This window comes from Pteropus vampyrus, unplaced genomic scaffold (genome assembly GCF_000151845.1).
Source record: "Pteropus vampyrus isolate Shadow unplaced genomic scaffold, Pvam_2.0 Scaffold68, whole genome shotgun sequence".
NCBI classification, from domain to species: domain Eukaryota; kingdom Metazoa; phylum Chordata; class Mammalia; order Chiroptera; family Pteropodidae; genus Pteropus; species Pteropus vampyrus.
Window position 1 is genome coordinate 150,291 of NW_011888849.1, and position 13,856 is coordinate 164,146.

General features: G+C 38.4%; 1 protein-coding gene and 1 non-coding gene across 6 annotated transcripts in view; one reads left to right on the forward strand and one right to left on the reverse strand.

The window, feature by feature from the left end:
• Positions 1 to 1,818, reverse strand: part of TBC1D12 (TBC1 domain family member 12) — a 74,960-nt gene extending 73,142 nt beyond the window's left edge. The window contains exon 1 of one of the 5 annotated variants that reach the window (XM_011361539.2): positions 697 to 1,815. In XM_011361539.2, coding sequence (XP_011359841.2) covers positions 697 to 1,661 — 965 coding nt within the window. In that variant the 5' untranslated portion in view covers positions 1,662 to 1,815. Of the gene's footprint in view, positions 1 to 696 lie in introns of all 5 variants that reach the window. The other 4 variants (XM_011361538.2, XM_023531427.1, XM_023531425.1 and 1 more) reach the window with 4 other exon arrangements.
• Positions 1,819 to 2,390: 572 nt separating this feature from the next.
• Positions 2,391 to 2,494, forward strand: LOC111740812. Its single transcript, XR_002780757.1, has one exon. It is a non-coding gene; the product is annotated as a U6 spliceosomal RNA (small nuclear RNA).
• Positions 2,495 to 13,856: the final 11,362 nt, after the last annotated feature.

A 13,856-nucleotide genomic window follows, 5' to 3' on the forward strand; every position in this document is an offset into this window, starting at 1 on the left:
CAAATGATATTTACAACATCATAAAAAATTAAAAAGTTGCTGAAAAAAGTGGAGGCCTATCCAGCATAAGTATATAAGAGGGATTTTTCTAGATAAACCGCCACTGTAATTTGATTTTTTAGGCTGGGATCAAATTCTACACACCAAACTGCATATGAATAAAGACCACTGAAAGAAACGGTTAAACACAACCTCTTCTGATTTCAAGAATTCCCAAACTACTTGAATGGATTCAGATTCCACGCAGGCAACTCTGCAAAATGACTTCCCTTTCTCTTTCACAACCACACCCCTGTACAAACATACCGCCATCCGCCCTCACTCCCGACCCTAATCCTTATAGCACAAACTTTTTATTAACTGGGGACGGTGAAGGTTGTCTGCTTTTCCGACAGAGGCAAAACTGCAGACAGGGCACTACCACGCTGGCAGGACCTGAATACACAGAAACCAGGTATGAATGGCAGGTAGAACCTATAGCCGACAGGTGAACAGAAAGATGAGCTCTCTACAGAGCTCACAACTTCTCCTACAGACAGCACAATACAGACTCAGTTCCTCCTCCTCCGGTGACAAATCAAAGCTAAGTCCTGACGCCAGCGAGAGCCAGCACGGAGGCGGCCCCCAAGCTGCTCTTGGCCAGCTCCCGGCCTCGGCCCGAACCCGCCCCCAGCCCCTGCGCAACCTGCGCTGTACCTGGCGAAGAAGTCGGTGAAGCTGCCGCTCCGTCGAGCCCGGGCCGAGGTCCCCGCGGGGCCCTGCTCCGCGGCGGACGCGGGCTCCGGCAGCCCCGCGGCGGGTTGGTGGTCGCGGGTGCTCTGACGGCGGCTCACCTCGAACGTGTTCCGAGAGTTCAAATGCACGTCGAAGAAGCCGAGGCGCAGCTCGGCGCCTGCGCCCCCTCTAGTCCTCTCAGCCGAGGTGGCAAGAGACGCGCCCTGCTCGGGACCCCCGGCGCTGGCTCCCGCCCGCTCCAAGTCCTCGCTGCTGCTGCTGCTGCTGCTGCCGCCGCCGCCGCCGCCGCCGCGGGCCGGCCGGCCCCCCGCGCCCACGCCCGCGCCTTCGGGTTCCTCGGCGTCCGCCGGCGCCAGGCGGCAGCTCCTCAGCGGGTCCTCGAGCGGTGAGGCCCAGTCGGACCGGCTGCCCGCGCCGTCCGCGCCCTCGTCGCCAGGCCCCTCCGAACGGAGGCGGAGGTGGCGCAGATCGCGGCCGCCGGCGCGCGCCAGCCCGCGAGCCTCCTCCAGGTCGTGGCAGTCCTGGCCAGGCAGAAAGCCCGAGTCCCCGTTGGTCATACCGCCGTACCGCGACGTGCCGGCATCCACCGCTTCCGCGCCTCGGTGCCTGGAGCCCTTGGTTAGCGGGCAGGAGTCCGAGCGCGGGGCTGCCGATAGCCGCGGGGCGCGGGGTGGGTCGGCGGGGAGCGGACGGCGGCACAGCCCGGGCTCCAGCGGCCCCCCGGCTGCAGCAAGGTAACGCTGAAGAAGCTGCTGAGGCGGCGTCCCCTCCCCTTCCTCCAGCGGCTCCACAGCGCCGACGCCTCCGCCACAGCCGCCCGGGGCAGGGATCATCATCCCCTCCTGGCCCACTGGCTCGGGCGCCGGCACAGAGAACAACTTGGGGTTTCTTCCCGAGCAGGCTCCGGCATCCTCCGGACCCACCATCTGGGGCCGGGAGAGCGTCACCGGAGGAGGCGGCGGAGACTCCCCCGCGCAGGATCGGCCCCGGAATGGCCCTTGGTGCTGGGGCCGCGGCGGCCGCCGCCGCAACCTTCCCAGACCCACCCCTCCCACCGGGGTTCGGGCAGTTGCGGGAGGGCGGGCACGTGCCTAGGCTTGCGCACGCGCAAAAGCCGGACGGGTCAAGCGCCGACCTGGGGATTCCGCGAACCATAGAGACGGCAGCTAGAGAGACCCGCTCCGTGACACTCCCGCGGCCAATTTGGGATCCGCCATCCGGTTGGTTGGCCCACTCGGAGATGACAGTTCTTAAAGAAGCTCGGGAATGGCTCGCTTAGCAAAAAATTCACTTGACATACTTAGTGTATAGGATTAGATAGAATACAGGATGTTAGCTGTATTTCCTTCCAGCCACCAGTCGACTTCACACGTCTACATCCTCCTTCTCCATCGCCATTGCCACAATTTAGGACTTCACCTCATGTCAACACCTTCTCTTCTCCACTTCATCTTCCACAATACTGCTAAAGTTATCTTATCCAATACCACGTTTTATCACATTGCTCTTCATAAAGATTTCCATTATCACTCAAGGAGGGAGGGGAGAGTCATACAGAGAGAGGCTATTGAAATAATTCCAGCACCCTGTGATAATGGATTAAAATGGGGTGATAACCGCTGAGTGGAAATGAAGTGTGTTTAGCGTAGAAATCAGTGCTCGCTTCAGCAGCACATACATGAAAATTGGAACGAAGCAGAGGTCAGCATGGCCTCTGCGCAAGAATGGCAGGCAAATTCATGAAGCGCTGTATATTTTAAGGCTAAGCAAGCAACTAAAAATTAAGCTATGGCTGCGACTAAGGTTCCCACGAAGGCCACACCTAGGCAAAAGATTGTGACACCTGTGAGGGTTTCTACTCCCCGAGTTGGTGGAAAACGCTAAATTGGCAGATTAGATTTTTTAGAAAAGATTGACGATAACTAAAAAAATAAAATAAAAATAAAGTAGAAATCACAAAACGTGATAACATCATTTCGAAGTGATTGAAGAGGCAGGAACCAGTAATTACTACAAAACTCTTGAGACTGAAAGTGATGTGGTACGAAGAAATGGGGACTGGGATTGGAAAAACTTGATTAATAGGAGAAATATATCTAGTAAAATAAAAGACTGGGACAATCCGGCCTATAGTTCAAGGTCTAAAACTTAGATTATGGCTTAGGTTTGGAGATGCAGATTGAAAAAGAGTCATCTGTATAATGTAGCTAGTGAAGTCATGAGTGACACAGCTTAGGAAGAAAAAATAAAGATGGAAATGGGGCACTTACAAATGTATATATAATTCTTAAAAATAAAATTATTCTGAATTTTTAAAGTCATTTTAGGATGGACAAATGTTATATTGCAAGGGATTAAAGAAGCACTACTTGTGGATAAAATGAAGCAACAATTATAGACCGCTCATTCTAGAACTATGTCAACGAGAGGAGAGAAATAGAATGCAGTAGTAATTAGAGGAAAGAACATTGTCAAGCCTTTAAATATTTTTTCCTTATAAATATATATACATATACATGAAAGAGTGAATATAACCTATATATGAATAATAATACATAAGTAAAAAAATGGACATCCATATTCCCAGCACCCAGTTTAAAAATCATCAAATGTCTATTATAATTAGCATTTTCGAAGGCCCTAAAAAAGACAAAGCGTCATGGGCATAGATAGCAATGCATTTATTGTCAAGATCTTTCAGAGGAAGAAATGACTTCCAGAACATAGGTGGAAGAGTTAATATAGGAAGAGAGAAAATACTTGCAAATCATATATCTGATAAGAGTCTGATACCAGGATATAGAAAGAATTCATACAACTCAATAAGAAGACAAACAACCTAATTATAAAATGGGTAAAGGACTTGAACAGACATTTCTCCAAAGAAGATATGCTGTTAATAAACATATGAAATAATTCTCAACATCATTAGTCATTAGAGAAATGCAAATCAAAACCACAAGATAGCACTCACACCTACTAGGATGGCTATAATCAAAATAAGTGTAAAATAAAAAGCGTTGTAGAGGATGTGAAGAAAGTGGAATCCTCACACATTGCTGGTAGAAATGTGAAATGGTACAGCTGCTATGGAAAAGATTTGGTGGTTGGTTCCTCAATAAGTTGAACATAAAATTAGCACATGATCCAGCATTTCTACTCTTAGGTAAGAGTGGAAAGATGTTCAAACAAAACTGAAAGAGTTGAAAGATGTTCAAACAAAAACTTGTGCATAGCTATTCACAGCAGCACTATTCATAAAAACCAAAAGATGGAAATGACCCAAATGTCCATCAACAGAGGAATGGATAAAGAAAATGTGTTATATCCATAAATGGATTATTAGATACAAAAAGGAATGAAGTGTTGATATATGCTACAAAATGAATGAATCTCAAAAACATTATGTAAAGTGAAAGAAGTCAGACTCAAAAGGTCCATATTGTATAATTCCATTTATATGAACTATTCAGGATAGGTAAAACCTGAATAGTTCATATAATACAGAAAGAATGCAGATTGGTGATTGCCAATGGTTGGGAGAAGGATATGGGGTTTCTGGAGTGATGAAAATGTTTTGGAAATAGATAAGGTGGTGATTTCATGACATTGTGAATGTACTAAATACCACTAAATTGTATACTTTTAATGGCTTTATTTTATGTAAATTTTACCTCAATTAAAAATTTTAAAGTTAATATAAGACATGTCTAGATATAATTATGGTTATATGATGGTAAAGATGAGGGTAGCTAAGAGTCTAATCTCAATCTTTTGTCTATTCATCCTTTTCCCTCTCTTATAGAAAATTCATCCTTATAATTTTCTTCATGCTGTCAAACCTTTCCTAATTATCTTGTTAATTTATTACTTCCTAGCTACTACTCTATTTCTCCATCTATGAAATTATCCTATTTTTAAGCTTCAGTTTCTCTAAATGGTTTATTTTGTTCATCTCCTTCCTCTTGTATGGTCAACAGCAGCACAAGTTTTATGAACCACACTAGCCCATACAACTATTTTCTCAGGTCACACTTCAAAGCTGGAACACATTTATTTGTATTTTGTAACTTTGTTTACAATAATATGTGTTACATAATACTAAATTTCGTTAATGTTTTTGTTAGTTAGTGGTTTTAGTTCTCACTTTCTGCAATAAACGTTTGTCTTATCTGATAAGTTATATATTTCGTTTTACAAAAAAAATTGATTTTCAAGGTGTAACATATTCTTTTTGCAGTCCTTAAGAGTCTGACATTAAAAACTTTTGATAACATATTACTACATTACTACAACTCTAGGCATAAATAATACATCCTGGTACATTCCTATAAATCAGATGAAACTATTATGATGAGAAAGAATATTTATAATCTCTGGTTTAAAATATTAATTATTTAAAATATGGAAAACCATTGATATACTTGGATTCTTACATTTTCTAAGAAAATTTGACTTTCACAGAAATTCTCAAAATACATATAATTATTCTACATGTATGACCCAATGTATTCTACACATATGACCCAATCTTCAATAGGAAGGGTGAAATATGGTACCATTATCCATATTATTATTTTGCTACAGTTGTGCTCAGGAAGAGTACAAAGACCTCAAAGAAAAGGCCACAAAACTCCTCATATTTTTCTTTAATCTTCAACATTTTTCTTGTTATACCAGATTACCAAAAAGCATTCAAACATGCTTTACCTTCTAAGGTGTTAAAACACCACCCAAATACCCTTGAGCAATGTTCCTCAAACTTAGCTTCACATTTAGGAAGTTTTATAAAATGCTGATGTCTGGGCCCCACACAAGCCCAGCTAAGTCAACATCTCTGGAGGAGGAGCCCTTACACTGGTATTAAAAGCTACTCAAGTAATTCTAATTTGCAGCCAATGTTGAGAAATATTGCCTTATATCTACAACCTTATTTCTCTGCTTCCCTGAACAAGCAAACTTCTTTGAAAAGATGTTTCCACATTGTGCACTTCCAGATGTGATATCTTGAGAAAGATACAATGTGGCTAAGAGTGTATAACCTCAACTTAATTACACAAAATCATCAGACAAACTCTAAATGAGAAAAATTACATTTAAAAAGTGAAATGGGAGCAACTCTATTCTTCAAAAAGTGCCAGTATCATAAAAGGCAAAGAAAAGTTATGGACATGTTCAAGATTAAAGATTAAAACAATATGACAATTACATGCAATATCTGCCCCTAAACTGGATTTCGTACTAAAGAAAATAACATCCTATGAAGGACAATATTAGATCAATACACATAACTGTCATACGCACAGTGGATTAAATAAAGGTGTCAGTGTAAGTATTGATATTTTCAATTGATAATTGCTATATCAGTTCTATAAGAAAATATTTCTATTCTTAGGAAATCACACTGGAGTATTTCAGATAAAGAGCCACAGTATGTATAATTTACCACTAAAAATTCAGGGAAAAAATTTGCATGTACACAAATACACACACAGCAAGTGGCAAATAGAATAAAATGTTAATAGTAGGCAAATCTAAGAAAGATATATGAGTATTCCTTGTACTATTTTTATGTTTATGACTTTTTCGTAAGTTTAAGCTTTTTCCAAAACAATTTTTTAAAAATGTCTCCATTTTCTCCATTCTAGCTTTGTTCATAATCCCATACTCTCAATAATGACTTCCCTGTCCTTAATTCAATAGAAAGTTCTCAGTCTCCATCTTGCTTGATCTTTCAACAGCATTTATACTGTTGATCATTCTCTCCATTTTGAAATATTCTTTCCCCTTTTACAAGAAACACTCCTTTTCCTTAGTATTTACTACTTTATTGTCACCGTATTCTCTTGGTTTTCCTCCTACCTCTTTGGTCAATATTTCTCAGTTTCTTCAGGGGAAGCGGGATTTCTTCCTCCTTAACTGACATTTTCTAATAAAATCGTTCTGAACCTTCTCTTCTCATTCAGCCCACTTTATCCCAGGCAAACAATTCTCATGATCTAGACGATCATCTATAAACTAATGACTTTAGAATTTATATCTACAGTTTCTATATTATAATTCAAATACCTTCTTGATATTTCCATGTAGATATTTCTAGGCATTAAACATAACATGACTATCATGAGTTTCTCCTAGTTTTCTTCCAGCATTCTTAATCTTTATACATACCACCACCATCTACTCAGTTTCTCTGGATTCTATATGCTAACTGTGTACCCAACACCCAGCTTGGTGGTTTCAAAGTCACCTCAAACTCAATACATTCAAGTCTAAACTCATAATTACCTCCTCTAAATCTACTTTTATTATAATATTTCATATCTCACTGAATGATAGTACTGCATATCCACTTGCACAAACATAGAACCCAAGAGTCATCCTTGATACCTCCCTTTTCCTTGTCCAAGGAGCTAAGTGTAGTGGGTTGAATTGTGTCCCTCAAACAGATAGGTCCAATTTCTAAACGCTAGTACCTGAGAATGTGACTTTTATTTAGAAAAGGGTCTTTGCAGATGTAATGAAGGTAACGCTGGGTGTTGGGTACACAGTTAGCATATAGAATCCAATGAGATCATCCTGAATTAGACATACACCCTCTTTTCATAGAGCTAACGCTCTTGGAATGAGATCATCCTGAATTAGACATACACCCTCTTCTCATAGAGCTAACAAATAGATGTGACAGATGTTTTTATAAAAGACAGAAAAGGACACACAGAAACACAAGGGTGTCCATGCAAAGATGAGAGAAGAGATTGGAGTGATAGGTCTACACGCAAAGGAATACAAAGGATTGCTGTCAGCCACCATAACTTAGGAGAGAAGCATGAAATAAATTCTCCTTCAAAGACTTTAAAAGAGAGCAATTTTGCCAACACCTTGATTTCAGACTTCTGATCTCCCAAACTGTGAGAGAATAAGTGTCTATTGTTCTAAGCAGCCAAGTTTGCAGTAATTTGTTATCACAATCTTAGGAAGCTAATATACCAAGTAGTCGCTGAAGTTTTACTTCCTAAGTATCTTCATTTTTTAATTATATAATACAGTGTTATCAACTATAGTCACCATGTTTTACATTAGATTCTCTGAAATTCGGTGGCTGAAAGTTCCTACAAACTTTCAGCTATAAGATGAATAAGGTCTGAAGATCTAATATAAATGTCTTCAAACTTATTCATTTCATGCTATATCCACCCACCTAGACTAAATTACCATCATCACATTCACTTGGGGCCACATCCAAACAATTTTCCATGCTGTGGTCAAAGTGCTTTTTTATAAACATAAATCTGATCATGTCATCGCCCTGCTTTTTCAGTTTTCATCACATTAATCTTTAAATCTTTTAAGAAAAAACAGTTTTTCCTGTTTTCATTACTCTATTGCTTCCATTTTTTTCTCCTACATTTTTGGCTGTTTCTTTGAAGTACTCTGGGAGGATTCTTCTTTAATCAAAAAGTAGTAGCTTCCTATTTTCTTAAGAACAGACAAAAATCTTTTTTCATGACCTACAAAGCTCTTCATGGTCTGCCTGCCTAGCCTCCTCTCCCACTTCTCTCCCAAACTCCCTGAACTTCAGCTACATTGGCCTTCTTCTCATCCTAGCTACCACAAATCTCCTTCTGTCAGTTTATCTCTCTAGGACATTCTCCATGATTATCTGGGTCTTTGTTAAACTGACTTTTATCTTCACCTCTAGCTTCATCTCACATTTTCTTTTCCTCACTTAATATGTTTTTGACACAGTGCCCTTTTTTCTGTTTCTGAAATTATGTCCTAAGCCCTTTCTCCCTAAGAGTCTTCATGCATGTTGCTCCCGCTGCCTAGAGGGCTTTTCTCCACCTTGTCAACCTGGCTAACACCTACTCTTTCTTCAGGACACAATTTTAATGTTACCTGCTCAGGGAACCCTTCTCTGATCTCTCCTCCAATCACTTAGACTCTAGCTATATGCTTTTATGCACTATTTTACTTCGTAGTCAGTATCATAGCTGTAATTTTATGAGGTTTTTTTGCTAGCATTTGTACACACACACTACAATGCAAGCTTTGTGAGGAGAGGGAGTATATTTGTTTTGTTCGCCTTCTTAGCAATAGTATCTAGCAGTGTCAAGCACATAGTAGCTGTTCAGTAAACATTTATTAAAGGAATACTTGAATAAGTGGATGAATAAAAGTATCAAAATAAGTGTCTAGTCCCCAAGAAATTCCCAACTCAACAGATTAATCATATCTGTAATCCTCAAGACCGTGATTCAGAAACTGCCCGATGCTAACTTATACTCGTAGAAGCATGCAATTTCATCATCTATGGATGAATGTTTAACGTAAACATGATTTGTTTTGCATGAGTATGCACTAGTGATACCTAAAATAATCATTGGTTGTCTTCACTGTATACCGATCTGAAAGCTGTGAGTCTTTGATGATAAATTGATTTTAAAAAAATTTACTGATTATGTCCATTTGAAATTCGTTGACAAGATGTGGAATAAATTTGGCACCAAAAGCCAAAAGAAAGTTCTGTAAAACAATGTGAATGAACAATCTTCTGTGGAACTATGCAACTTGAATTGCTACTAAAATCATCTTCAACTTCTACAAATGGTTTAAATTCCAGTCATGCCTGGTAAAGCCTCAGCTGGTACAAGGGGGACTAGGACTAAGGTTATGGATTATAGTTAGATAACAAATAGTGAGAGGATGCATATTGCAGATTAGCTCAGCAGGGTGAGATATGTGTGGGAAATGAATGATAGTAAAATCATAAACCAGCTGCTGTTTGGGAAGCCACAGCTGGGTGGCCACAAACCAAGAAACAGATGAAATGCTTTAGAAATGCACACTGGTCCTTTTGGGGAAGCAAACTGATGCCACATGTCAGGAGGTACTGTAATGCTACTCCTGGGAATCTGTCATAGGAAAGCATTCAAAAGGATACAATAAAAGCTATAAAAAGATGCTTACAGCAAAATCTTTAATAGATAAAAATTAGAAATTACCTAAATTGTTGATAATATGGGAAATGTAGGAAAAACTAGGTCTATCAAATATTTCTAAAGAAATATTGTGATGATAATTAAAATGATATAAATGCAGAAATATGAGAAAATTTTACAAATAATATTAAATAGAATATAGAGATACGCAATTGCATATCATAATTACAATGATGTGTAAAACTATATCAAGCTTGATAAAGGTCAAAAAAAATAGACATGATAAGAGAATGATAGAATTTTTTGAGATTTTTTTTATACTTTTCCTTTTATGAGATTTAAAACAGTGATTAAATGGTAACTCTTTAAAAGAATGCGCTGAAAGGCATTTCTAATTATGTGCCATAGCTATGAGCTGTGTAGAAACAAGAATTGTAAATATTTTTTTGTGCTGCAGGAGAGCATCTGGCTGAATTTGGAGGAAAAAACATCTATAAGCCTACATTTAGACACTATGGACAAACTTGCAAAAACAATGACAGATCTGTAAATAGTTGTTACTGCTATAATCTAATGAGAGTTTTTACTTAAATTCAATATAAGGAGGATTAAATTTGTCAAGCCTTAGTGTTTTCAGAAACGTTTGGGGCCAGACCTGAAGAAGGCTAAATATATATATATAACTCGCTACCCGCCGCCCACAGTGATTACAAAAATATAACAAGAGGCTATTTTGCAATAGAACAGAATATAAAAAAAATTTAAAAGCCACAATCCCATCACTTAGCAGTATTTGATTTTAATATTAATTGAATATTAATCGATACTTTTTTATAGATGATTTTAATTTGCTATGTTGTTTTCCATTCTGTGGATGAAATTAAGTATATTTAACCAATCCCATTATTGGACATTTTGATGATTTCCAATTGTTTACTGTTGCAGTTTAATTCCTCATATATAAATATTTGTACATGTCTTTGGTTATTTTCTCAGGAAAATTTATGAGAAATGGAATTGATAGGAGAAATGATATATCTATATAAATTTTATTTTTTTGAAAGCCAAAAATTTTGTATTGTTTTACATGCTTTCTTCCTATGTCTAATTAAATTTCCTTTCTATCCATTAAATTCTCATCCATCCTCCAAAACCCAGCTTTGAGCATTATTGTCTAAGACAATTTCAGTGAGTCCCAGGATGCTCACTGATCTCCCACATTTTAAATTATTTTTTATTTTTCATTTTGATATAATTTGAAACTTAACAAAAATTCGCAAAAGCAGTAAAAAGTATTTCCATATGCTCTTCATTTAGAGTCTCCAAAAGTTAACATCTAACAAAACCACAATTATCAAAATAATGAAATTCACATTGATATAATACTATAATCTACAAACTTTAGTTGTTTTCATTTTGCCCAGTAATGTCTTTGTTCTGGTATAAGATCAAAATTTCTAAAAAGTTTTCATGTCCTCTTCTACCCAACAAATGCAAGACAGTGTCTCAGTCTCCTTTATCTTTCATTACCTCAGGCTCCTTTATCTTTCATTACCTTCATGGGCATGCTACTTGTCCAGTCATACAAGGCCCTGGACAAGTCTTCTAATGCTCTGCTGTTGTCATCTTGAAATTCTTGATCAGTTTTGAAGAAGGAACCTCACCTTCTAATTTGAACTGGGCGCTGTAAGTTACATAGCTGATCCTGAATGACCTTGATGTTCTCTGCCAATTATTTTGTAAGATGTTCCTTAGTTTAGATTGGTTTAATTATTTCCTCATAATTAAAGCCAGGTGTTGCATTTTGGGGAAGAATATCACAAAAGCCATGTGTGTCCTCTTCCATGCATTGTATCGGGAAGCTCATAACGTTGGTTTATTTCAATACTAGTGATACTAACTTTAATAACTTAGTCAAGATGATGCCTCCTAGGTTTCTGCACTGTAAAGTTGCCATTTTGTTCTTTGACACATATTTTCAAATTGCTCTCAAAAAAGATTGCACAACTTTATATTTCCCACATGCACTATAGGTGAAAGTGTTCATTTTCCTGAACCCTCACCAAAGAAAGATTATATTTCTTCAAAAGATTTTCCAATTTTATATGAGTAAAATAACTTCTCTTAAATATTTCAAATTACTTAACTATTAATGTGTATGTGTGTTGTTATTGTTGTTTGAAGTGAAAAGAAATTGGAGACATTGAGAATTGGGATAAATATATAGTATAGTAAGTGGCAGATGAACCATGATGGACAACTATGCAACAATCAGAAACAACAGATTAGATATACACAGAGCAACTTGGATAGATAATAAAAACATAGTGACAAGCGTGACAAGAAATGAGAATAATACAATGTCATTTACATAAGCTGAAAATACGAATACAAAGTAGCAGAAATACATATTTTCACAAGAAATGAATCAATTTTTAATATCTATGTTAAATGCGTTAAGATGCTTGCCTATGGAAAAGAGGAGAAGAGAATTGCTGAGAGAGAATATAACTGAATATACAGATAAATAAAAAATGCAATAGACAGTCTTTGCATGAATGAATGATGATAATATATCAAGAGCTGAAGAAGGTGTTAATAACTCTACATTCAGGGAGAAAGAAAGAAGTAAAGGAAAGAAGGAAGGAAGGAGGGGAGGGAGGGAGGTGGGAAGGAGGGAGGGATGAAGCAGAGAAGGTAGGAAGGGGGAGCAATCTGGCAAGCAGCAAACTCTGACTTGTAATAAACCTGTGCTCCCTTCGGTCACAGAGCTTTGCACATGCTATTCCAGCTGCTAGAAGTTTTAATCACACACACACACACACACACACTGTTAACTCCTATTTCCTTCAGATCTCAGCTCATCATTTCTTCAGGAAAAGCCTTCTATGACCTCTCAGATGCAGCCATATCCCGCTATTATGGTAGATCTTAACACCACATGCTCTCTCCTTTTTGACACTAATTACGACTAAAAATTAAATTTAAAAAATTTACATCTATTTATGTGGTTCTTTGATTAATATCTGCTTCCCACTGGTAGACCATAGCTCATCAAAGGCAGGAATGGTATATCATTTTCCCTTTCTCAGCCCCTGACAGAGTGGCTGATATAGAGTAAGTGACCAATTAATGTTTGTTGAATAAATGAATTCATAAAAGGATATATCAATGAACTGAGAAGAATAAAGATAGGAAAAGAGAATCAGAGTGGAAGGGCTGTGCAAATAACCAGGTCTTGAAAGTGCTTGCCAGAAAGAAGAAGAGAATGTTTTTATGTTCACCATATCTTTTACATGCCAGGTGCTATATATAGATTATCGTTATCCCCATTTTAAAAAATTAGTAAAAACTGTATCTTTCCAGCCTCAACATTCATGCTTTTCCTCATATACCATTTAGGATGTGGGTATTGAGATTGGTAGGATAGGGAGACTTACCAAGAATGCTGACTAGGAGGAAAGGAGAGAGAGAAAACAAGCGTTTAGCAGAATGAAGGGGGATACTAACTAAACTAAAAAGGGGAATGGTTACCAAAACAGTACTTTTGATTTAAAGACAAAAGTGATTTGCAGAAAACAGCTTATCCTTGGGATGGAGAGTAAAAATAGGCTGAACTAGAATGACATAGTGTAATCTTATAAATTAAAATCTAGGTGCATGAGTCTCATACTCAACTGCCTTTAGGGACCAATAAGCTCATGATTATAAGACAACAGAAAGGTGGGGGATGGGCGCTGTGAGGAATAAAGAGTGAATACTGAGCATATGCCCCACCTAAAGGGATTAAAAAATCAATCAACAATAATATCATGCACACATGCACACACAATGCTGTTTTAATCAAACAAAACAATTTCACTGGCAAAGGTTAGTCCATGGGCCTCCAGTTTGTGCCCTTGTGACTGCTCTAAATTCTAAAGAAGAGAGCTGATTGTATCAAAGAAACAAGTAACAGAAAACACCCAGAAGAACCATGGTACGTACCTAGGATTCATCTTAATTCATTGGTTAAACTTAATTCAACAAACCAGTAAATATTTTTTATTATTTGTAGAGAAAAAATAGTGACCTAGGTGTTAGGCATTACAAGACGGGATAAGTCGCTATTTCTGCACTTTGGTATTTAGTTCTCGGTTCAGTTTTATGAGTGGGTAGTACAAAGTTTTATGAGTAGGT